The sequence below is a fragment of the Microcaecilia unicolor genome, chromosome 12, assembly GCF_901765095.1.
Source record: "Microcaecilia unicolor chromosome 12, aMicUni1.1, whole genome shotgun sequence".
Taxonomy (NCBI): Eukaryota; Metazoa; Chordata; class Amphibia; order Gymnophiona; family Siphonopidae; genus Microcaecilia; species Microcaecilia unicolor.
The window spans coordinates 104719120-104742369 of NC_044042.1; the positions used below are offsets into that span (position 1 = coordinate 104719120).

General features: G+C 48.5%; 1 protein-coding gene across 2 annotated transcripts in view; it reads right to left on the minus strand.

Annotated features, from left to right (window-relative positions):
• The window catches only part of PLEKHM1 (pleckstrin homology and RUN domain containing M1), a 238048-nt gene that overhangs the window by 36719 nt on the left and 178079 nt on the right, over positions 1–23250 (minus strand). For both annotated transcript variants that reach the window (XM_030220671.1, XM_030220672.1), the window contains exons 8-9: positions 13807–13952; positions 12759–12952 (exon numbers count right to left, since the gene is read on the minus strand). In XM_030220671.1, the coding sequence (XP_030076531.1) occupies positions 12759–12952; positions 13807–13952 (340 nt within the window). The remainder of the gene's footprint in view (positions 1–12758; positions 12953–13806; positions 13953–23250) is intronic.

Sequence of the window (23250 nt, forward strand, 5' to 3'; positions counted from 1 at the left end):
GAACACCCTGGGCGCAGAGGCGAGCCCAAAGGGTAGCACACAGTACTGGAAGTGGCGTGTGCCCAACTGAAATCGCAGATACTGTCTGTGAGCTGGCAGTATCGGGATATGTGTGTAGGCATCCTTCAAGTCCAGAGAGCATAGCCAATCGTTTTGCTGAATCATGGGGAGAAGGGTGCCCAGGGAAAGCATCCTGAACTTTTCTTTTACGAGATATTTGTTCAGGGCCCTTAGGTCTAGGATGGGACGCATCCCCCCCGTTTTCTTTTCCACAAGGAAGTACCTGGAATAGAATCCCAGCCCTTCTTGCCCGGATGGCACGGGCTCGACCGCATTGGCGCTGAGAAGGGCGGAGAGTTCCTCTGCAAGTACCCTCTTGTGTTGGAAGCTGTAAGACTGAGCTCCCGGTGGACAATTTGGAGGTTTTGATGCCAAATTGAGGGTGTATCCTTGCCGGACTATTTGGAGAACCCACTGATCGGAGGTTATGAGAGGCCACCTTTGGTGAAAAGCTTTCAACCTCCCTCCGACTGGCAGGTCGCCCGGCACGGACACTTGGATGTCGGCTATGCTCTGCTGGAGCCAGTCAAAAGCTCGCCCCTTGCTTTTGCTGGGGAGCCGCGGGGCCTTGCTGAGTCGCACGCTGCTGACGAGAGCGAGCGCGCTGGGGCTTAGCCTGGGCCGTAGGCTGTCGGGAAGGAGGATTGTACCTACGCTTGCCAGAAGAGTAGGGAACAGTCTTCCTTCCCCCGAAAAATCGTCTACCTGTAGAGGTAGAAGCTGAAGGCTGCCGGCGGGCGAATTTGTCGAATGCGGTGTCCCGCTGGTGGAGAGACTCTACCACCTGTTCGACTTTTTCGCCAAAAATGTTGTCCGCACGGCAAGGCGAGTCCGCAATCCGCTGCTGGATTCTATTCTCCAGGTCGGCGGCACGCAGCCATGAGAGCCTGCGCATCACCACACCTTGAGCAGCGGCCCTGGACGCAACATCAAAAGTGTCATAAACTCCTCTGGCCAGGAATTTTCTGCACGCCTTCAGCTGCCTGACCACCTCCTGAAAAGGCTTGGCTTGCTCAGGGGGAAGAGCATCAACCAAGCCCGCCAACTGCCGCACATTGTTCCGCATGTGTATGCTCGTGTAGAGCTGGTAAGACTGGATCTTGGACACGAGCATAGAGGAATGGTAGGCCTTCCTCCCAAAGGAGTCTAAGGTTCTAGCGTCCTTGCCCGGGGGCGCCGAAGCATGTTCCCTAGAACTCTTAGCCTTCTTTAGGGCCAAATCCACAACTCCAGAGTCGTGAGGCAACTGAGTGCGCATCAGCTCTGGGTCCCCATGGATCCGGTACTGGGACTCGATCTTCTTGGGAATGTGGGGATTAGTTAAGGGTTTCGTCCAGTTCGCAAGCAATGTCTTTTTTAGGACATGGTGCAAGGGAACGGTGGACGCTTCCTTAGGTGGAGAAGGATAGTCCAGGAGCTCAAACATTTCAGCCCTGGGCTCGTCCTCCACAACCACCGGGAAGGGGATGGCCGTAGACATCTCCCGGACAAAGGAAGCAAAAGACAGACTCTCGGGAGGAGAAAGCTGTCTTTCAGGAGAGGGAGTGGGATCAGAAGGAAGACCCTCAGACTCCTCGTCAGAGAAATATCTAGGATCTTCCTCTTCCTCCCACGAGGCCTCACCCTCGGTGTCAGACACAAGTTCACGAACCTGTGTCTGCAACCTCGCCCTGCTCGACTCAGTGGAGCCACGTCCACGATGGGGGCGTCGAGAGGTAGACTCCCTCGCCCGCATCGGCGAAGCTCCCTCCGCCGACGTAGTCGGGGAGCCTTCCTGGGAGGTGGCCGCTGCCGGCACCGCACGCGGTACCGACGTCGGGGACCTCAACCTGGGCGATGGGCCAGCCGGCGCCACGCTCGACGGTACCGGAGGCGCAAGCACCGCCGGTACCGGAGGGGTAGGGCGCAACAGCTCTCCCAGAATCTCTGGGAGAACGGCCCGGAGGCTCTCGTTTAGAGCGGCTGCAGAGAAAGGCTGTGAGGTCGATGCAGGCGTCGACGTCAGGACCTGTTCCGGGCGAGGAGGCTGTTCCGGGCTGTCCAGAGTGGAGCGCATCGACACCTCTTGGACAGAGGGTGAGCGGTCCTCTCGGTGCCGATGCCTGCTGGGTGCCGAATCCCTCGGCGACCCAGAGCTCTCGGTGCCGACGCGGGGAGGAGACCGGTGTCGATGCTTCTTCGACTTCTTCCGAAGCATGTCACCGGAGCTCCCCGGCACCGACGAGGAGGACGTAGAATCCATCCGTCGCTTCCTCGGGGCCGAGGCCGAAGAAGGTCGGTCTCGGGGGGGCTGTACCGCAGGAGCCCTCAGGGTGGGAGGAGACCCACCCGAAGGCTCACCGCCACCAGCAGGGGAATGGACAGCCCTCACCTGCACTCCTGACGATGCACCACCGTCCGACGACATCAGCAGACGAGGTCCCGGTACCACCGGCGTCGATGCAGCTATCCGATGTCTCGGCGCCGATGCAGAGGCCCGATGCCTCGATGCACTCGATGCAAGGGCGGCCGAGGAAGATGGTCTGGACGCTGACGACGTCGATGCACTCGAAGATCCCGGTGCCGATGCCGACGAAGAGCCCGAGAACAAAACGTTCCACTGGGCTAGTCTCGCTACCTGAGTCCGCCTTTGAAGCAGGGAACACAGACTACAGTTCTGAGGGCGGTGCTCGGCCCCCAGACACTGAAGACACGACGAGTGTCGATCAGTGAGCGAGATAACCCGGGCGCACTGGGTGCACTTCTTGAAGCCGCTGGAAGGCTTCGATGTCATGGGCGGAAAAATCACGCCGGCGAAATCAAAGTCCGAAATGACGGAAAAAGAGCACCAAAAACTTTAGAGGGAGAAAATCTCGACCGAGGCCGAAAAGAGGCCTACCCCGACGACGAAAGAAAACTTATCGGGGCCAAAAGCTGGAAATACGGGGAGGATTGAAACGGAACCCGGTGGAGGGGTTCCGGAGCACTTCCCGAGTAGAAGAAAAGCTTTTCCGAAGAAAAAACACGTTCAACAATATGGACGCGCGAGGTCGACTCTCCGGGGCTCGACACGGCGAAAAATACGACCGTACCGAGTGCGGACAAAAGAAGACTGGCTGGCTCGAGCCGGTTTCGGGCGGGAAGACGGCCGCGCATGCGCGGTGCGCGCGGGCGCGCGAGGGCTAGCAAAGGACTTTGCTAGTGAAGATTCCGATTGGAGGGGCTGCCGTGGACGTCACCCATCAGTGAGAACAAGCAGCCTGCTTGTCCTCGGAGAAATCTCTTAAATAAATAAAATGAAAAGCCTCGCTTTGACCACTCTTGCAATATGAGGGGCGAAAGTTGGTGCGGTATCAATTACCCCTAACAGAATCTACTGGTGTAAAAAAAGAATTAAACAAGGAAGGTATCATGGAATGGTGTTTCAGGCCCCCAGTACGCTTCCCTTATTGCTAGCCCACAGCTTTAACCACTAGGCCAAGCCACGCTCACTGACAATCTGCTGCTGCCACTGACCCCAGAAACAGGCACTGACGTTTTCCTTATGTTACTTCTGCAGAGCTGAAGTATGGAGGTAAAGACATGAACCAGTCACACACGGACAGATAAACATGCACCTTTAGCCCATGACAAATTGATTAGCTCCACCACAGTGAATTTAAGCAGATCATATACAACTGTCCTTACCTTCTCTTTATTTATAGAGTGATGATTTAGCTATTTCGATATACTATGATTACATTATACTGATGCATAGTTGTGTTTCTACCACTGCACTATAACTTTATAATATATTGTATGTTTCACAATGAGTGGTTTTTTGGGGGGTTAGGAATTACTAAGTTTAAATAAATAAGGTGGATAATTTATTATTTTATTATTTATTGCATTTGTATCCCACATTATCCCACCTATTTGCAGGCTCAATGTGGCTTACAGAGTTTTGGTATGACATAGACATTAAAAGGTATCAGATATAATTGGTAATGTACAAAGCTTTAGTAAGGGAAGAGAGAAGGAAGGTGTATTGCAGGATAATATAGAAGGTGGACTATAGTAACTGGGTGGTTTGGAGAGGTAGTTATGTGAGGGTTATGGGTCCTCTTTGTAGGCCTTGTTGAAGAGATGTGTCTTCAGAGATTTGCGAAAGTTAGTTAATTCGTCAATATTTTTCAAGGCTGTAGGTAATGCGTTCCACAACTACATGCTCACGTAGGAGAAGGTGGAGTCGTGTGCCAGCTTGTATTTTAGTCCTTTACAGTTGGGGAAGTGCAGATCAAGACATTTGCGGGCTGATCTTATAGCGTTTCTGGGAGGCAAGTCCACGAGGTTTAGCATGTAGATTGGGGCATCTGCGTGAATGATCTTGTGAACCATCGTGCAGATCTTGAACGCAATGTGTTCCTTGAGTGGGAGCCAGTGAAGTTTCTCTCTTAAGGGTTTTGCACTTTCATATTTAGCTTTTCCAAATATGAGTCTGGCTGCGGTATTCTGGGCTGTTTGGAGTTTTTTGATGGTTTGTTCTTTACAGCCAGCAAACAATGCGTTGCAGTAATCCTATTCATGCTTTAAATGTGCTAATACCAGCATATACACATCTACATCAAATAAAAACAACAGGAGTTTGGATGTGTAAATCTGAAATACTTGCAGAAGGCAATGTGGGATGGCAGGGACATAAAATATATGTCTATTCCTTTTTCAGTAGGGAAATGCATGTCTATGACTGCTGAGATCAATGTCAATTTACTTCTGCTTCTGGGGACTTCTAGGTTTTATAAAGATGCTCATTTCAGGCCATGCTCTACAGGAAGAATTAGGGAAGGTTTCCACCTTAATCCCTGTGTTTTTTCTTCCCCCACAGCTCTCCCAAATCAATAATTCCAAACGATTGCAGGCTATGTATCCATTGCTGGCATTCTTTTCCCTTTCATGTCTTGTAAACTGCCCTGTGATGCTCCCAGGAAGGGCAGTATATCAAGTTTTAATAAAACCGTAATTGGGAACACACCAAATGTGTAGGTTTTAAAAAGGGAATCCACATCAGCTACTGCAACTGCCCTAGGCACACACAAATGTCAGCTCCCACTTTGGCCCTGGATTTACATCAAAGTGTTGATGCCCCTGTACAAGTCGTTGGTGAGGCCCCACCTGGAGTATTGTGTTCAGTTTTGGAGGCCGTATCTTGCTAAGGATGTAAAAAGAATTGAAGCGGTGCAAAGAAAAGCTACAAGGATGGTATGGGATTTGCGTTACAAGACGTATGAGAGACTTGTTGACCTGAACATGTGTACCCTGGAGGAAAGGAGGAACAGGGATGATATGATACAGACGTTCAAATATTTGAAAGGTATTAATCCGCAAACGAACCTTTTCCGGAGATGGGAAGGCGGTAGAACGAGAGGGCATGACATGAGATTGAAAGGGGGCAGATTCAAGAAGAATGTCAGGAAGTATTTTTTCAAGGAGAGGGTGGTGGATGCTTGGAATGCCCTCCCGCGGGAGGTGGTGGAGATGAAAACGGTAACAGAATTCAAACATGCGTGGGATAAACATAAAGGAATCCTGTGCAGAAGGAAGGGATCCTCAGGAGCTTAGCCTAGAATGGGTGGCAGAGCTGGTGGTTGGGAGGCGGGGCTAGTGCTGGGCAGACTTATACGGTCTGTGCTGGAGCTGGTGGTTGGGAGGCGGGACTAGTGCTGGGCAGACCTATACGGTCTGTGCCAGGGCTGGTGGTTGGGCGGCGGGGATAGTGCTGGGCAGACTTATACGGTCTGTGCCAGAGCCGGTGGTGGGAGGCAGGGATAGTGCTGGGCAGACTTATACAGTCTGTGCCAGGGCTGGTGGTGGGAGGCGGGGATAGGGCTGGCCAGACTTATACGGTCTGTGCCCTGAAGAGGACAGTACAAATAAAAAAGTAGCACATATGAATTTATCTTCTTGGGCAGACTGGATAGACCGTGCAGGTCTTTTTCTGCCGTCATCTACTATGTTTACTATGACTGATTTATTCTTTATGTTAACTCTTAGATGAATGGATATGAATTTAATAAATGAAATGAGAGGCCAACCAAACCCCCTTGCCCTCACCCAACATCAGCCATTTCCCTCCCACCCGCCCCCTGAAATTCCAATGACAACCTCTTCAAACTCCCCCAAACCCTCCAACTGGTTCTTCCTGGGGTTCTCCTTGGCATCTAGTAGGGAAGCAGGAGAGATTTCCAGGCACCCAAGTTCCACATAGCGATAGTCTTGTGGTACTACTGCTAGAAGTCAAACAACCTTATCTAAAATGGGCCTTAAAGTAATCCACAAGGATTGTTTGTTCAATGTATATCTGGTTCCATTTTGTGAAATGTTTCATAAATGAGAGACTGTCTTAAGCATTTGTGACTTTTTCAATAGGCCACACGAGCAGAAATCTGTATATGTGTGGGCCACCAAATAACTCTGCAATTCTTCAAAACTGTGTACTAGCTAATCAGTTAAAATACACATTTTTGTTAAAAACCTCGTCTGACACTCAGGACGCAGCTTTGATGCCCCTGAACTAAACAGATGATGTGATCTCTTTGGCCCCTTACAGCACTGATAAAGATTTTTTTCATGGAATCTCATATTCAAGTTTTTTTTAAAACATAGGCTTAGCTGACTGAAAATGAATTAGGGCTAAATTTGGGTAAGACAGATATACTGACAGTACTCCAGATTCAAAATGATATTAATGGTATTTCTGTTCCAGTGAAGAGAAAGTACTTATTTGGGAAAATTGTTGGCTTTGAATATCACCATGTGACCACAAATCATGAATGGTCAGTTAGCATTTTTAAACTCCAGATGCCTTGAGGCCATTGCTTGCCCCGCCTGAATGCAATTTATGTGGGTCTCCCCATTACCTCTCTGAAACCCCTTGCTGCTCGTGTAATTAAGGGCTGCAGATGTTTTGATCACTAAATTTGAGAGAATAAAATTCCCTAGCTTATAAATAATGTGCAAAATTAACCCATTTGGAGGCTTTGTCTCCAAGATCAACTATTATAGTAAAAATTAAGATAAATATGGAAGATTGGAATGATCTCCTAATAAAAACAGAGAAAAAGATGGCAGATAAAGCGAAAATGCTTACCTGTAGCAGGTATTCTCCAAGGACAGTAGGCTTTATATTCCCACAAGTGGATGATGTCGACCCATGTCACCCGGTCCGGGACTTATGAATAGCACAAGTAGGGCTTTGTGGAGAGCGAGACATGCTCCACCGTGTATGCTCGAGTACCTTCCTGCCCGCCTTGAGAATGAAGTCTCCTCAGCTTTATAGTACAGCTAAGAAGTAAAAATAAGAAACTCCAAGGGGAGGTGGGAGGGATTGTAAGAACATAAAGCCTGCTGTCCTCACAGAATACCTGCTACAGGTAAGTATCTACGCTTTCTCTGAGGACAAGCAGGCTTATGTATTCTCGTAAGTAGGGAATCCCTAGAATCCAGGCTCACCAAAAACAACAAACATTGGTCAACTGGGCTTTGCAATGGTTAGGACATAACACAGATTAACCTGAAACTATATACAATCTGAATGAGAGTGCAGCCTGGAACAGAATAAAAAGGGCCTAGGAGGCTGGAGTTGGATTCTAGACCCCAAACAGATTCTGCAACACTGCCTGCCCAAACCGAATTGTTGTGTTGGGTATCCTGTTCAAGGCAGTAGTGTGATGTGAATGTGTGGACTGAAGACCACATTGCAGCCTTGCAAATTTCTTCAATGAAGGCTGACCTCAAGTGGGCTACCAATGCAGCCATGGCTCTGACACTGTGACCTTCTAGGGCCAGCACAGCCCGGGCATAAGTGAAGGAAATGCAATCTGCTACCCAATCAGAAATGGTGCGTTTCTCAATGTTGACCGCCAACCTGTTGGGACCAAAAGAAATAAAAAGTTGGGCGGACTGTCTATGGGGCCTGGTCTGCTCAATGTAGTAGGCCAATGCTCCATTGCAATCCAAGGTGTGCAAGGTGCTTTCATCAGGATAGGCATTAGGTCGGAGAAAGTATAGACTACTTCAGATGGAACTGCAGCACCACTTTCGGCAGGAACTTAGGGTGCGTGTGGAGGACTACTCTATTGTGATGAAACTTAGTATAAGGTGCATCCACCACTAAGTTCTAAAGCTCACTGACTCTATGAGCTGAAGTAACAGCCACCAAGAAAATGACCTTCCAGGTCAAGTACGTCAGATGGAAAGAATTCAGTGGCTCAAAAGGAGCTTTCATTAGCTGGGCGAGAACGACTTTGAGATCCCATGACACAGGTGGAGGTTTGACAGGGGGCTTTGAGAAAAGTAAACCTCTAATGAAGAGAACTAAAGGCTGTCCAGAGATGGGCTTACCCTCTACACATTGATGATAAGCACTAACTGTACTAAGGTGAACCCTTACGTAGTTGGTCTTCAGACCAGACTCTGACAAGTGTAGAAGGTATTCAAGCAGGTTCTGTGTAGGGCAAGCAAGGGGATCAAGGGAAGCTGGCAAGACCTGGGAGGCATCCTCTGAAAGACCCAAGGAAGCAAATTCTAGGCTCCCAACATCCAGGCTGTGAGAGCCAGAGACTGGAGGCTGGGATATAGAAGAGACCTCTCGTTCTGTGTGATGAGGGTCGGAAAACATTCCAATCTTTGGAAGGTTCTTTGGAAGATACCACCACAAGTAGAGGGAACTGTATCTGCCATGGCCAGTATGGCGCAATCAATAGACCTGTCCCCCAATTGGGGAGAAAGGCATCCATTGCTAGTCAGTCATGGGCCTGAAAACTGGAACAGAACTGAGGGACCTAGTGGATGATCTGAGTAGCTAAAAGATCTACCGAAGGGGTGCCCCACGCTCAGAAGATCTTGCGGGCCATGCCCATATTGAGAGACAACTCATGTAGTTGCATTGTACTGCTCAGTCTGTCGGCCAGGGTATTGCTTTTGCCGGCCACATAATTGGCTTGAAGGAATATGCCATGTTGGCGAGCCCAATGCCACATCCAGATGGCCTTCTGATACAGAAGGCGTGATCTGGGCCCCCCTGCTTGTTGGTGTAATACATTGCAACCTGATTATCTGTTTGGATGTGCACAATTTGATGAGATAACCGATCTCAAAGTCTTTAGAGTGTTCCAGATCGCCTGGAGCTCCAGGAGATTGCTCTTTAGAGTCATTTCCTGGGTGGACCAAACACCTTGGGTATGAAGCCCATCTACATGAGCCCCCCATCCCAGGAGAGATGCAGCCATCGTCAGCACCATTTGTGGCTGAGGAATTTGGAATGGAAGTCCCAGATTCAATTTAAGAACCAACCGGTCGAAGGTTATAAGGGGCCACCTTTCGAAAATGTAAAAAAAAAAAGGGGGGGTCCACAAATGGGAACACAATAAAGGAATAAAAAAATCTCTGAAAGGCACGAAAAAGCTCTTTGAACCGAGCAAAAGTGAGGAGATGGTAAAGAAACACACCCTCTCCTCACCAAGGTAGAAAAAGAACTGAGGAGACCACATTCTCGCAGTGGGCAGGAAAGCACTCAAGCATGCGTGGTGGAGGGTGTCTTGCGCTCCACAAAGCTCTACTTATGCTCATAAGTCACGGACCAGTTGACGTGGGTCGGTATCACCCACTTGTGAGAATCTATAAGCCTGCTCGTCGTTGGAGAAAGGCTGTATAGTCAATCCAGTCTACCCATCCATATCATTCATTCTCTCTTCCTCCCCTAAAAGATCCCATGTGCCTATCCCATGCTTTCTTGAATTCAGATACACTCCTCATCTCCACCACCGCCACTGGGAGGTCATTCTATGCATCTACCACTCTTTCTGTAAAGAAGTATTTACTTAGATCACTTCTGCGTCTATCCCCTTTTAACTTCACCATATGCCCTCTTATTCCAGACCTTCCATTCAATTGATCCAGTACATTTATGCCGTGGAGATATTTAAATGTCTCAATTTCTCTCGTCTTTCTTCCAAAGTATATGTATTGAGGTCTATCAGTGTTTATGATGAAGACCACTGACCATTTTAATAGCCGCCCTCTGGACCGACTCCATCCTGGTTATATCTTTTCGAAGGTGTGGTCTCCAGAACTGTACACAGTACTCTAAATGAAGCCTCACCAGAGACATATACAAATGCATTATCACCTCGTTTTCCTGCTGGCCATTCATCTTCCTATGCACCCAAGTGTCCTTCTAGCTTTGGCTGTCGCCCTTTCTACCTGTTTGGTCACCTTAAAACTGTCAGAAACGATCACCCTCAAGTCCCGCTCTTCTTTCGAGCACAGAGGTACTCCTCCTCCACCCCTCCACCAAATGGTACTGCTCCCTTGGGTTTCTGAAGGGTAAATTCTCCTCCTTTATCACAAGTAGAAAGGGTAAATCTTCTTAAGATGGTAGCCCATGTAATATCCCTTCTTCTGTTAGCAATAATATTTCTAGTTTTACTGAGACTACAAAATCTCCTCGCATTAATCGTAGTATAAATCAGTAAAAAAAGACAATGGGAAGAAGACCTTCCAAATGTGAAATATGATTACTGGGCAGCCACATGGAAGTATAAGAGAAAATGTTTTTGAACGTACCATTTGCAGCCCTGGATCCTCTTTGAGCTCTATCAAGTGGATGGTATAGGTCTACCTGTCCCATTTAATTCATCTATGTATATTTGCCATAAGATCAGATATGCAGGAAATATCCAGTGGCACCCACGTTTCATATTCTGAAGCCTGTGCGCAATTTAATTTTTTATTTTTATTTTTTTTGTTAATAAGCTGTAAAATTCACTTCCACTAACTCCTCCATATAATGATACATCCTTATCTCAGATCATCTTTTCTACATGTACTGTTGTGTGGCACATTTTTGGGTCATGTCTGGCAGGGTGCACACATTAAAATCTTCCAGAACCATCCTCAGAGTACTGCCACTCTAAACCATGCCCATCTTTTAAGGTACTCTCTCTCCACTGAATTAGGCAGTCAGGAATTAGGAACTCTAGACTGGGGAGGAGGAGTGACTCTGGCTGTCTAATCAAAAGAAGCTGATTACCAAATTGATGCATACTGCAAGACTTTGCTATGTTATATTTCAGATATTACTTGTACTGAAAAACTGACTGTACTGAAGTGGGAACCATAAAAATTACAGTAAGATATGAAACAATGACAACCCCACTAGCCAAGTCCTTATCCAATCGAGGCCTCAACCCATACGTCTACGCAGACGATGTCACAATATATATTCCTTACAAACATGACCTGACTGAAATCACCAATGAAATCAAACTCAGCATGAACATCATGAACTCATGGGCTAATGCATTTCAACTAAAACTCAATACAGAAAAAACACACTGCCTTATCCTCTCATCCCAACACAATACGTACAAACCCATAAATATAAACACCCCGGATTACACCCTCCCCGTCTCAGATAGTCTGAAAATCCTCGGCGTTACAATCGACCGAAACCTCACACTTGAGAGCCAAGTGAAATCTACAACTAAGAAAATATTCCACTCAATGTGGAAACTCAAACGTGTGAAACCATTCTTCCCCAGGGAAACATTTTGTAATTTGATACAATCAATGGTACTAAGCCATGCTGACTACTGCAACAGAATCTATGCAGAATGCAAAGAGCAACTCATAAAAAAACTTCAGACCGCTCAAAACACAGTAGCCAGGCTCATATTTGGAAAAACGCGGATTCAAAAGCGCCAAACCCCTCTGAGAAAAACTGCACTTGCGGCCAATAAAAGAACGTATTGCTTTCAAAATCTGCACCCTGGTTCACAGAATTATCTACGGCGAAGCCCCGGGATACATGACCGACCTCATAGACCTATCAACCAGAAACACAACAGGATCAACACGAACATACCTAAATCTCCACTACCCAAGCTGCAAAGGACTCAAATACAAATCAACATATGCATCCAGCTTCTCCTACATAAGCACACAATTGTGGAACGCACTATCAAAAGCAGTGAAAACAACGTATAACTATCTAAACTTCCGAAAACTATTAAAAACCAACATGTTCAAAAAGGCATACCCTACCAACCCAACTTAAATGCCTGAACCCTGCAACAGAATGAAACCAAAGCTCGTAATGGTCATAAACTAACTCTTCTGTTCCTCTTCATGATTCCTTAATGTGTCTGTAAACATGAACCTTATTCGACCACAACCCCGTATTGTATTTGTTTCTCTACTGGTGTTGGTGATCGCCTTCACGGTATTATGTAAGCCACAGAACCTGCAAAAAGGTGGGAAAATGTGGGATACAAATACAACAAATAAATAATAATAATAAATAAATAAACATATTGATCATGGAAGGCTCAAAGGACTTACAAGTCTGATTTTGTAGTTAAACTGAATGGCTTTTTAAAAATTTTCCATGGAGATAAGGATAGAAATGTATCTGAGGAATATAGCTCTAACATGCAACAAAAAAAAGGGGGGGGGGGGAAGAGTACGTTATTGCATGCTTTCTATCACTGAGATCTCAAGACAGATTGCTATCGATAGGGGGCCTATCCAGAGTTTTTCTGCAGTGTCCTTTCCTGAGGTTCAGGAAGGACTATTATAAAGCCCTAGAAATACCTTCCTGCTGCAAACAAGGTCAGAGTATGCTATAGAGGTGACCTCCTTGAGATCATGCTCAGGAGAGGAGGAGAGGCTTGATGGCTCACCGCTTGCTCAGCTCTTTGACGGCTCCACTTCGACAGGTCAGGAGGTAATCCCCAAGCAGTTTCAACTTCTCTCGGTAGCAGCTGATCTCCTCCAGTTGATCCACATGCTGGTAGAGGCTGTTGTTCACAGACTTCACGTTTATTAGTGGTTCACTGTGGATCTGAGCCAGGAATTTTAGGGCCCGCCTGCATACCTGATCAAGACAAGGGTGAGAGGATAGGTCAGGCTGGAAAAGCTACTATCAGACACTGCAGTAAGATGGCTCATGGCACCCACAGCTGCAGGATGTGAGCAGAGTTCAGATCTTGGCTCCAGCTGCTGAGGGCAGGAAAGATGAAGTAGAGCCATGAGCTTGACTTAAAATAACTACAAACTGTCTGAGGCAGAGAAAGACAGATCCATGTTTAGTTTGAAATGCAAAATATATGAAAATAAAGAGATTAGTGAACTCCTAGCAATTTAGCTGTTAAATATTAAAGTAACATTATTTTCATTTATATATTTTTGTTTATGATGTCCTTCCTACAGAGTTAGAAAATTAATTCCCTCACTTTTAACATCTCCTCTTCCTAGATGGCCAGACCAACTGCTCAGGTGATACAAGCTCCTTAATCTTCTGTGCCAATCTTTATCTAAAAGCACTGGTGCTCTGGCAGCGGCACCTACCTTTCCCTTTGAAATTCAAATGAGGCATCTTCATAAAGGCATCTAAACTCCAGCTGGCTCGGAGAAGAGATTCAAATCCCAGTCTCCCGTTCGCAGACTGCAAAATGCAATCTATGCACAAGTCTTTTTTTCTACAACACTAACATACTCAATACAGCTAAAAGTCAACGCGTGCACTTTTAGGTGCACTGAGAACAGGGAATTTCAGGTAGCAAATTAATGCAAGTAAAATGCTTTATTCTTGAGAAAAATCGCTTTGAAAACTGATCTCACTGCGCATTAATAAAACCTGAGCAACAAACTGCAGCACAGTGGATCAGATCATGGGTTGTGCAGGAAGCCCTGCCTTGGACAGCCACGTGGTACTGTGGGGCAACTCACCACTCGTTTGCCAAGATCCCAGTTATGGATCACTCTGGATGGAATGACAGACTCATCATCCTGGTGACAGCTGTCACAGTAATACAGACCAGAGAAGGCGCACAGACGAGCCTTCCCGAAAGAGAAGCCGATTTGCCTTGGGCAGCCTGTAAGGGGAAAGTCAAAGCACAGGATATTAGAGAGGACATTACATGGCTGCACCTTTGCACTAACAAATGCCTTAAGCAAGGTAACACCAACAATTTGAGAAAAACCTGTTAAAATACACTAACCCAATTCCCACAAACCCCACACATGAAGGTCCCCTTTTCCCCAGGCTAAAATATCACACATGAACAAACCATTTCCCTCTTACAGATTCACAAGTGCCACACTGACCTTTTTGCTGTTAAGATTTTGGGGATTATGCTAGATCGGGGGTTCTCAACCTGGTCCTTAGCACATTCAGCCAGTCAGGTTTTCAGGATTCCCACAATGAACATGCATGAGATATCTGAAGGCACTACCTCTACTGCATCCGAATCTATCTCATGCATATTCACTGTGGTATCATGAAAACCAGACTGGCTAGGTGTGTCCTCGGGACTGGATTTAGAATCTTTGATTATGTTTACTAAAATATTTTCTATACCGCCTTCTCAGAAAGAGGTCAAAGCAGTTTACAAAGTAAATTAAAAAATATATATATATTCAAAAAGGAAAGGAACTCCAATTGGGATAGGAAAGAAACCATGCATCCAAGAACCAGGCAAAACGATCAATGACACAAGGCAACAGAAAACAAGTCAACAATACATAAGAGCAAAAAGAGAAATATACTAGGAGAGAGAAAAGCCTGAGTTGAATAAAACAAAAGACTAACCAGCTTATAATCGAACGAGAATAACGCCCAAGTTCCGACCTAAATCGGGAGATGGGCGTTCTTCTCACAAAAACAAATAAAGCGGTATAATCGAAAGCCGAACTTTGGACGCTTTCAACTGCACTCCGTCGCGGATGCGGACAAAGTTGACGGGGGCGTATCGAAGGCGTGTCGAAGGCGGAACTGGGGCGTGGTTATCGGGCGAACAGAGATGGGCGCCCTTCGCCGATAATGGAACAGTTTTGAGCTAGAATTTAGGACACTTTTCCTGGACCCTGTTTTTTGACGAATAAGGCCCCCAAAAGTGCCCTAAATGACCAGATGACCCCCAGAGGGAGTCGGGGATGACCTCCCCTGACTCCCCCAGTGGTCACTAACCCCCTCCCACCACAACAAATGATGTTTCACAACTTTTTACTTTCACCCTCAAATGTCATACCCTCCTCCCAAGCAGCAGTATGCAGGTCCCTGGAGCAGTTGTTAGGGGGTGCAGTGGACGTCAGGCAGGTGGACCCAGGCCCATCCCCCCCCCTACCTGTTACAATTGTGCTGCTTAATGCTACTAGTCGTCCAACCCCCCCAAACCCACTGTACCCACATGTAGGTGCCCCCCTTCACCTCTTAGGGCTATAGTAATGATGTAGACTTGTGGGCAGTGGGTTTTGAGGGGGATTTGGGGGGCTCAACACCCAAGGGAAGGGTGCTATGCACCTGGGAGCTCTTTTACCTTTTATTTGGTTTTTGTAAAAGTGCCCCCTAGGGTGCCCGGTTGGTGTCCTGCCATGTGAGGGGGACCAGTGCACTATGAATCCTGGCCCCTCCCACGAACAAATGCCTTGGATTTATTCGTTTTTGAGCTGGGCGATTTCATTTTCCATTATCGCTGAAAAGCAAAAACGCCCAGCTCACACCTTGACGAATAAAACATGGGCGTCTTTTTCTTTTAAAAAATACGATCCGCCCCGCCCCTTCACGGACCCGTTCTCGGAGATAAACGCCCATGGAGATAGGCGTTTCTGTTCCATTATGCCCCTCCATGTCTACAACAGGAGCTGAAGTGCCATCAACTCCACATCCAACAGGTGGCAATTAAACAGGAATGCTCAAGCACTTGCTAAATTTGGGCCGAAGGTGAACTTGAAAAACATGGGATTTGAGGCGTGTCTTAAAAACCACACAGCCCCAAAGATCCTGCTTGATCACCATAAGCCATATGATTTAATTTCTTATAGGATGATTTATTTATTGGTTGCATTTGTATCCCACATTTTCCCCACCTATTTGCAGGCTCAATGTGGCTTACAATTCCCTGCGAATTGCAGATGGGAGCTCATTCCAGTCTCAGGCGGAGTGTCAGACAGACTCAAAGTGAGCCTGTTTTGGATTTAGGAGAACAAGCCGGCAAGAGCAAAGACCTCAGGGTATGGTCAGTGAAGATAAACAGGGTGGGAGGCCTAGTTAATACACTTACCACCGGATTCTATACATGGCACCCAAAACTGGGTGTCGATCCAAGATGTGCACCCAACTAAATTGGAGTGGAGGAGTAGCCTAGTGGTTAGTACAGGGGACTTTGATCCTGGGGAACTGAGTTCGATTCCCACTGCAGCTCCTTCTGACTCTGGGCAAGTCACTTAACCCTCCATTGCCCCTGGTACAAAATAAGTACCTGAATATATGTAAACCGCTTTGAATGTAGTTGCAAAAACCTCAGAAAGGCGGTATATCAAGTCCCATTTGCCTTCCCTTTTGCTACGCTCTATTGGGTGAACCTCTTCATAAAGGCGGTTAATAAATGCCAATAAATAAATAAAATAAATATTCTATAACAATGTGCCCACAGTGTGTAACCCAAAAAGGGACGTGACCCTGATAGGTGCACTCCTAAAATCTGCATGCAGTATTATAGAATACCAGGGACACGTGTCCAAATCGGCACTCAATGCTATTCTGTAACAGGTGCTCATTACAGCATAACATTGAGCACCATTCACTGAATGTAGCCCTTTATGGATGCGAAATGACACAGAAAGCCAACAAAATCGATGGATGAAAAACAGTAGAAAGATATCTGAGTATCTTAGCCTGAATATTACACTTAATTACTTTCACAATATTTCCAACAGCTGTTCTAGTCCATTCAATTCTTTGGTTTAAATAATTTAATTAAGGACTTATTACCCACCCTTTTGAAGAACAATATGGGGCTCATTTTCAAAACAAAAAAATAATGTAACCGAATGAAAACGTCAAGGGCCAAAATTAAGACTGTTTGACTAGACTTGTTTCAGTCATGACTTTGGGGCTCATTTTCAAAGCACTTAGCCTTCCAAAGTTCCTTAGAAACCTATGGAACTTTGGAAGGCTAAGTGAAAATATGCCTCTAAGTTAGTGACCTAAAGGTGCCCTAAATCATTCCAATTGCCCGCAGTGCGGTAAAGTAAAACCAGACAAATATGCTTAGACAAAGAATCATCCCAAACATCACAAGCACCAGTTTCTAATTGTGGAGAAATTAGACAGGTGTAAGCCTGAAGAATTGCTAATCCACCACTTCTTTTCTCGACTCTAGTAAGATGGAATATCTTACAACCAGGAGGGCATAAGTCATTAATGATGGGATCATCACTAGAATGTATTCATGTTTCAGTAATCAAAACAAAGCCAAATTGTTCATCTACAATCCACTCATGTACTTCTGATTTGATTACCACCGATTTAACATTAATGTAACCAACTAGTATAGGTAAATAAGAATCAGATGTTGAAGCACTTTTAACATAGCTATTTTTGTAATAAGATGAATTGCGAAAACTGGACAACCAATTAAAGGACAATGAAAGTGTTGCCTAGATGTATAAATCACTGGGATATAACAGTATTCCTCGAGTGCGTTTAAAGGGAATGCTACATACCTGTAGAGGGTATTCTCCGAGGACAGCAGGCTGATTGTTCTCACTGATGGGTGACGTCCACGGCATCCCCCTCCAATCAGAATCTTCACTAGCAAAGACGTTTGCTAGCGCATGCGCGACCGTCTTCCCGCCCGAACTGGCTCGTGTTCGTCAGTCCCGTATATAGCAAGACAAAGACAAGGGAAGACACAACTCCAAAGGGGAGGCGGGCGGGTTTGTGAGAACAATCAGCCTGCTGTCCTCAGAGAATACCCTCTACAGGTATGTAGCATTCGCTTTCTCCGAGGACAAGCAGACTGCTTGTTCCACTGATGGGGTATCCCTAGCCCCCAGGCTCACTCAAAACAACAAACATGGTCAATTGGGCCTCGCAACGATGAGGACATAACTGAGATTGACCTAACAACTTATCCAACTAACTGAGAGTGTAGCCTGGAACAGAATAAAAATTGGGCCTAGCGGGGTAGAGTTGGATTCTAAACCCCGAACAGATTTTGAAGCACCGACTGCCCGAACCGACTGTCGCGTCGGGTATCCTGCTGCAGGCAGTAATGAGATGTGAATGTGTGGACAGATGACCACGTCGCAGCCTTGCAGATCTCTTCAATAGTGGCTGACTTCAAGTGGACCACTGACGCTGCCATGGCTCTAACATTATGAGCCGTGACATGACCCTCAAGAGCCAGTCCAACCTGGGCGTAAGTGAAGGAAATGCAGTCTGCTAGCCAATTTGATAAGGTGCATTACCCCACAGCCACTCCCCTCCTGTTGGGATCAAAAGAAACAAACAGTTGGGCAGACTGTCTGTTGGGCTGTGTCCACTCCAGATAGAAGGCCAATGCTCTTTTGCAGTCCAATGTGTGCAGCTGACGTTCAGCAGGGCAGGAATGCGGACGGGGAAAGAATGTTGGCAAGACAACTGACTGGTTCAGATGGAACTCCGACACCACCTTCGGCAAGAACTTAGGGTGAGTGCGGAGGACTACTCTATTATGATGAAATTTGGTGTAAGGAGCATGAGCTACCAGGGCCTGAAGCTCACTGACTCCACGAGCTGAAGTTACTGCCACCAAGAAAATGACCTTCCAGGTCAAGTACTTCAGATGGCAGGAATTCAGTGGCTCAAAAGTAGGTTTCATCAGCTGGGTGAGAACGACATTGAGATCCCATGACACCGTAGGAGGTTTGATGGGGGGCTTTGACAAAAGCAAACCTCTCATAAAGCGAACAACTAAAGGCTGTCCCGAGATCGGCTTACCTTCCACACGGTAATGGTATGCACTGATTGCGCTAAGGTGAACCCTTACAGAGTTGGTCTTGAGACCAGACTCAGACAAGTGCAGAAGGTAGTCAAGCAGGGTCTGTGTAGGACAAGAGCGAGGATCTAGGGCCTTGCTGTCACACCAGACGGCAAACCTCCTCCATAAAAAGAAGTAACTCCTCTTAGTGGAATCTTTCCTGGAAGCAAGCAAGACACGGGAGACACCCTCCAACAGACGCAATGAGGCAAAGTCTACGCTCTCAACATCCAGGCCTTGAGAGCCTGGAGGTTGGGATGCAGAAGCAGCCCTTCGTTCAGGGTGGTGAAAGTCGGAAAACACTCCAATCTCCACGGTTCTTTGGAGGACAACTCCAGAAGAAGAGGGAACCAGATCTGACGCGGCCAAAAAGGAGCAATCAGAATCATGGTGCCTCGGTCTTGCTTGAGTTTCAACAAAGTCTTCCCCACCAGAGGTATGGGAGGATAAGCATACAGTAGGCCTTCCCCCCAATCCAGGAGGAAGGCATCTGATGCCAGTCGGCCGTGGGCCTGAAGTCTGGAACAGAACTGAGGGACCTTGTGGTTGGCTCGAGATGCGAAGAGATCCACCAAGGGGGTGCCCCACACTTGGAAGATCTGGCGCACTACTCTGGAGTTGAGCGACCACTCGTGAGGTTGCATAATCCTGCTCAGCCTGTCGGCCAGACTGTTGTTTACGCCTGCCAGGTATGTGGCTTGGAGAAACATGCCGTAACGGCGAGCCCACAGCCACATGCTGACAGCTTCCTGACACAGGGGGCGAGATCCGGTGCCCCCCTGCTTGTTGATGTAATACATGGCAACCTGGTTGTCTGTCTGAATTTGGATAATTTGGTGGGACAGCCGATCTCTGAAAGCCTTCAGAGCGTTCCAGACCGCTCGCAACTCCAGGAGATTGATCTGTAGACCTTGTTCCTGGAGGGACCAGCTTCCCTGGGTGTGAAGCCCATCGACATGAGCTCCCCACCCCAGGAGAGACGCATCCGTAGTCAGCACTTTTTGCGACTGAGGAATTTGGAAAGGGCGTCCCAGAGTCAAATTGGACCAAATCGTCCACCATTGCAGGGATTCCAGAAAACTCGTGGACAGGTGGATCACGTCCTCTAGATCCCCAGCAGCCTGAAACCACTGGGAAGCTAGGGTCCATTGAGCAGATCGTATGCAAAGACGAGCCATGGGAGTCACGTGAACTGTGGAGGCCATGTGGCCAAGCAATCTCAACATCTGCCGAGCTGTGATCTGCTGGGACGCTTGCACCCGGGAGACGAGGGACAACAAATTGTTGGCTCTTGTCTCCGGAAGATAGGCATGAGCCGTCCGAGAATCCAGCAGAGCTCCTATGAATTTGAGTCTCTGTACTGGGAGAAGATGGGACTTTGGATAATTTATCACAAACCCCAGTAGCTCCAGGAGTCGAATAGTCATCTGCATGGGCTGTAGAGCTCCTGCCTCGAATGTGTTCTTCACCAGCCAATCGTCAAGATAAGGGAACACGTGCACTCCAAGTCTGCGGAGCGCTGCTGCTACCACAGCCAGGCACTTCGTGAACACCCTGGGCGCAGAGGCGAGCCCAAAGGGTAGCACACAGTACTGGAAGTGATGTGTTCCCAGACGGAATCGGAGATACTGTCTGTGAGCTGGCAGTATCGGAATATGCGTGTAAGCATCCTTTAAGTCCAGAGAGCATAGCCAATCTTTTTCCTGATTCATGGGAAGAAGGGTGCCCAGGGAAAGCATCCTGAACTTTTCCTTGACCAGATATTTGTTCAGGGCCCTTAGGTCTAGGATGGGACGCATCCCCCCTGTTTTCTTTTCCACAAAGAAGTATCTGGAATAGAATCCTAGCCCTTCTTGCCCCGGTGGCACGGGCTCGACCGCATTGGCGCTGAGAAGGGCGGAGAGTTCCTCTGCAAGTACCTGCTTGTGCTGGAAGCTGAAAGACTGAGCTCCCGGTGGGCAATTTGGAGGCATGGAGGTCAAATTGAGGGCGTATCCTTGCCGGACAATTTGAAGAACCCAACGGTCGGAGGTTATAAGAGGCCACCTTTGGTGAAAAACTTTCAACCTCCCCCCGACCAGCAGATCGTCAGGCACTGACACTTTGGTCTCGGCTATGCTCTGCTGGAGCCAGTCAAAAGCTCGCCCCCTGCTTTAGCTGGGGAGCCGAGGGGCCTTGCTGAGGCGCACGCTTCTGAATAGAGCGAGCGCGCTGGGGCTTAGCCTGGGCCGCAGGCTGTCGAGAGGGAGGACTGTACCTACGCTTACCAGCAGAGTAGGGAACAGCCCTCCTTCCCCCATAAAAACGTCTACCTGATGAGGTAGATGCTGAAGGCTGCCGGCGGGAGAATTTGTCGAAAGCGTTATCCCGCTGGTAGAGCTGTTCTACCACCTGTTCGACTTTTCCCCCAAAAATATTGTCCGCACGGCAAGGCGAGTCCGCAATCCGCTGCTGGATTCTATTCTCCAGGTCGGAGGCACGCAGCCATGAGAGTCTGCGCATCACCACACCTTGAGCAGCGGCCCTGGACGCAACATCAAAGGTGTCATACACCCCTCTGGCCAGGAATTTTCTGCACGCCTTCAGCTGCCTGACCACCTCCTGAAAAGGCTTGGCTTGCTCAGGGGGGAGTGCATCTACCAAGCCCACCAACTGCCGCACATTGTTCCACATGTGTATGCTCGTGTAGAGCTGGTAGGACTGAATTTTGGCCACGAGCATAGAAGAATGGTAGGCCTTCCTCCCAAAGGAGTCCAAGGTTCTAGAGTCCTTGCCCGGGGGCGCCGAAGCATGCTCCCTAGAACTCTTGGCCTTCTTCAGGGCCAAATCCACAACTCCAGAGTCATGAGGCAACTGAGTGCGCATCAGCTCTGGGTCCCCATGGATCCGGTACTGGGACTCGATCTTCTTGGGAATGTGGGGATTAGTTAATGGTTTGGTCCAGTTCGCCAGCAATGTCTTTTTGAGGACATGATGCATGGGTACTGTGGACGCTTCCTTAGGTGGAGAAGGATAGTCCAGGAGCTCAAACATTTCAGCCCTGGGCTCGTCCTCCACAACCACCGGGAAGGGGATGGCCGTAGACATCTCCCGGACAAAGGAAGCGAAAGACAGACTCTCGGGAGGAGAAAGCTGTCTTTCAGGAGAGGGAGTGGGATCAGAAGGAAGACCCTCAGACTCCTCGTCAGAGAAATATCTGATGTCTTCCTCTTCTTCCCACGAGGCCTCACCCTCGGTGTCAGACACAAGTTCACGAACCTGTGTCTGCAACCGTGCCCGGCTCGACTCCGTGGAACCACGGCCACGGTGGGAGCGTCGAGAGGTAGACTCCCTCACCCGCACCGGCAAAGCTCCCTCCGCCGACGTAGTCAGGGAGCCTTCCTGGGAGGCGACCGCGGTCAGCACCGCACGCGGTACCGACGCTGGAGACCTCACCCCGGGCGATGGACCAGCCGGCGCCACGCTCGACGGTACCGGTGGCGCAAGCACCCCCGGTACCGGAGGGATAGGGCGCAACAGCTCTCCCAGGATCTCTGGGAGAACGGCCCGGAGGCTCTCGTTCAGAGCGGCTGCAGAAAAAGGCATGGAGGTCGATGCAGGTGTCGATGTCAGAGTCTGTTCCGGGCGTGGAAGCTGTTCCGGGCTGTCCAGAGTGGAGCGCATCGACACCTCTTGGACAGAGGGTGAGCGGTCCTCTCGGTGCCGAAGCCTGCTGGGTGCCGACTCCCTCGGCGACCCAGAGCTCTCGGTGCCGACGCGGGAAGGGGACCGGTGTCAATGCTTCTTCGACTTCTTGCGAAGCATGTCACCGGAGCTTCCCGGCACCGACGAGGAGGACGTAGAATCCAGCCGTCTCTTCCTCGGGGCCGAGACCGAAGAGGGTCGGTCTCGGGGGGGCTGTACCGCAGGAGCCCTCAGGGTAGGGGGAGACCCACCCAAAGGCTCACCGCCACCAGCAGGGGAATGGACAGCCCTCACCTGCACTCCTGACGAAGCACCACCGTCCGACGACATCAGCAGACGAGGTCCCGGTACCACCGACGTCGATACAGTCGTCCGATGTCTCAGCGCCGATGCAGAGGGCCGATGCCTCGATGCACTGGCAGCCGAGGATGAAGGTCTGGACTCTGAAGACGTCGATGCACTCGATACCCCTGGTGCCGATGCCGACGAAGAGCCCGAGAACAAAATGTTCCACTGGGCTAACCTCGCTACCTGAGTCCGCTTTTGTAAAAGGGAACACAGACTACAGGCCTGAGGGCGGTGCCCAGCCCCCAGACACTGAAGACACGACGCGTGCCTGTCAGTGAGCGAGATTAACCGGGCGCACTGGGTGCACTTCTTGAAGCCGCTGGAAGGCTTCGATGTC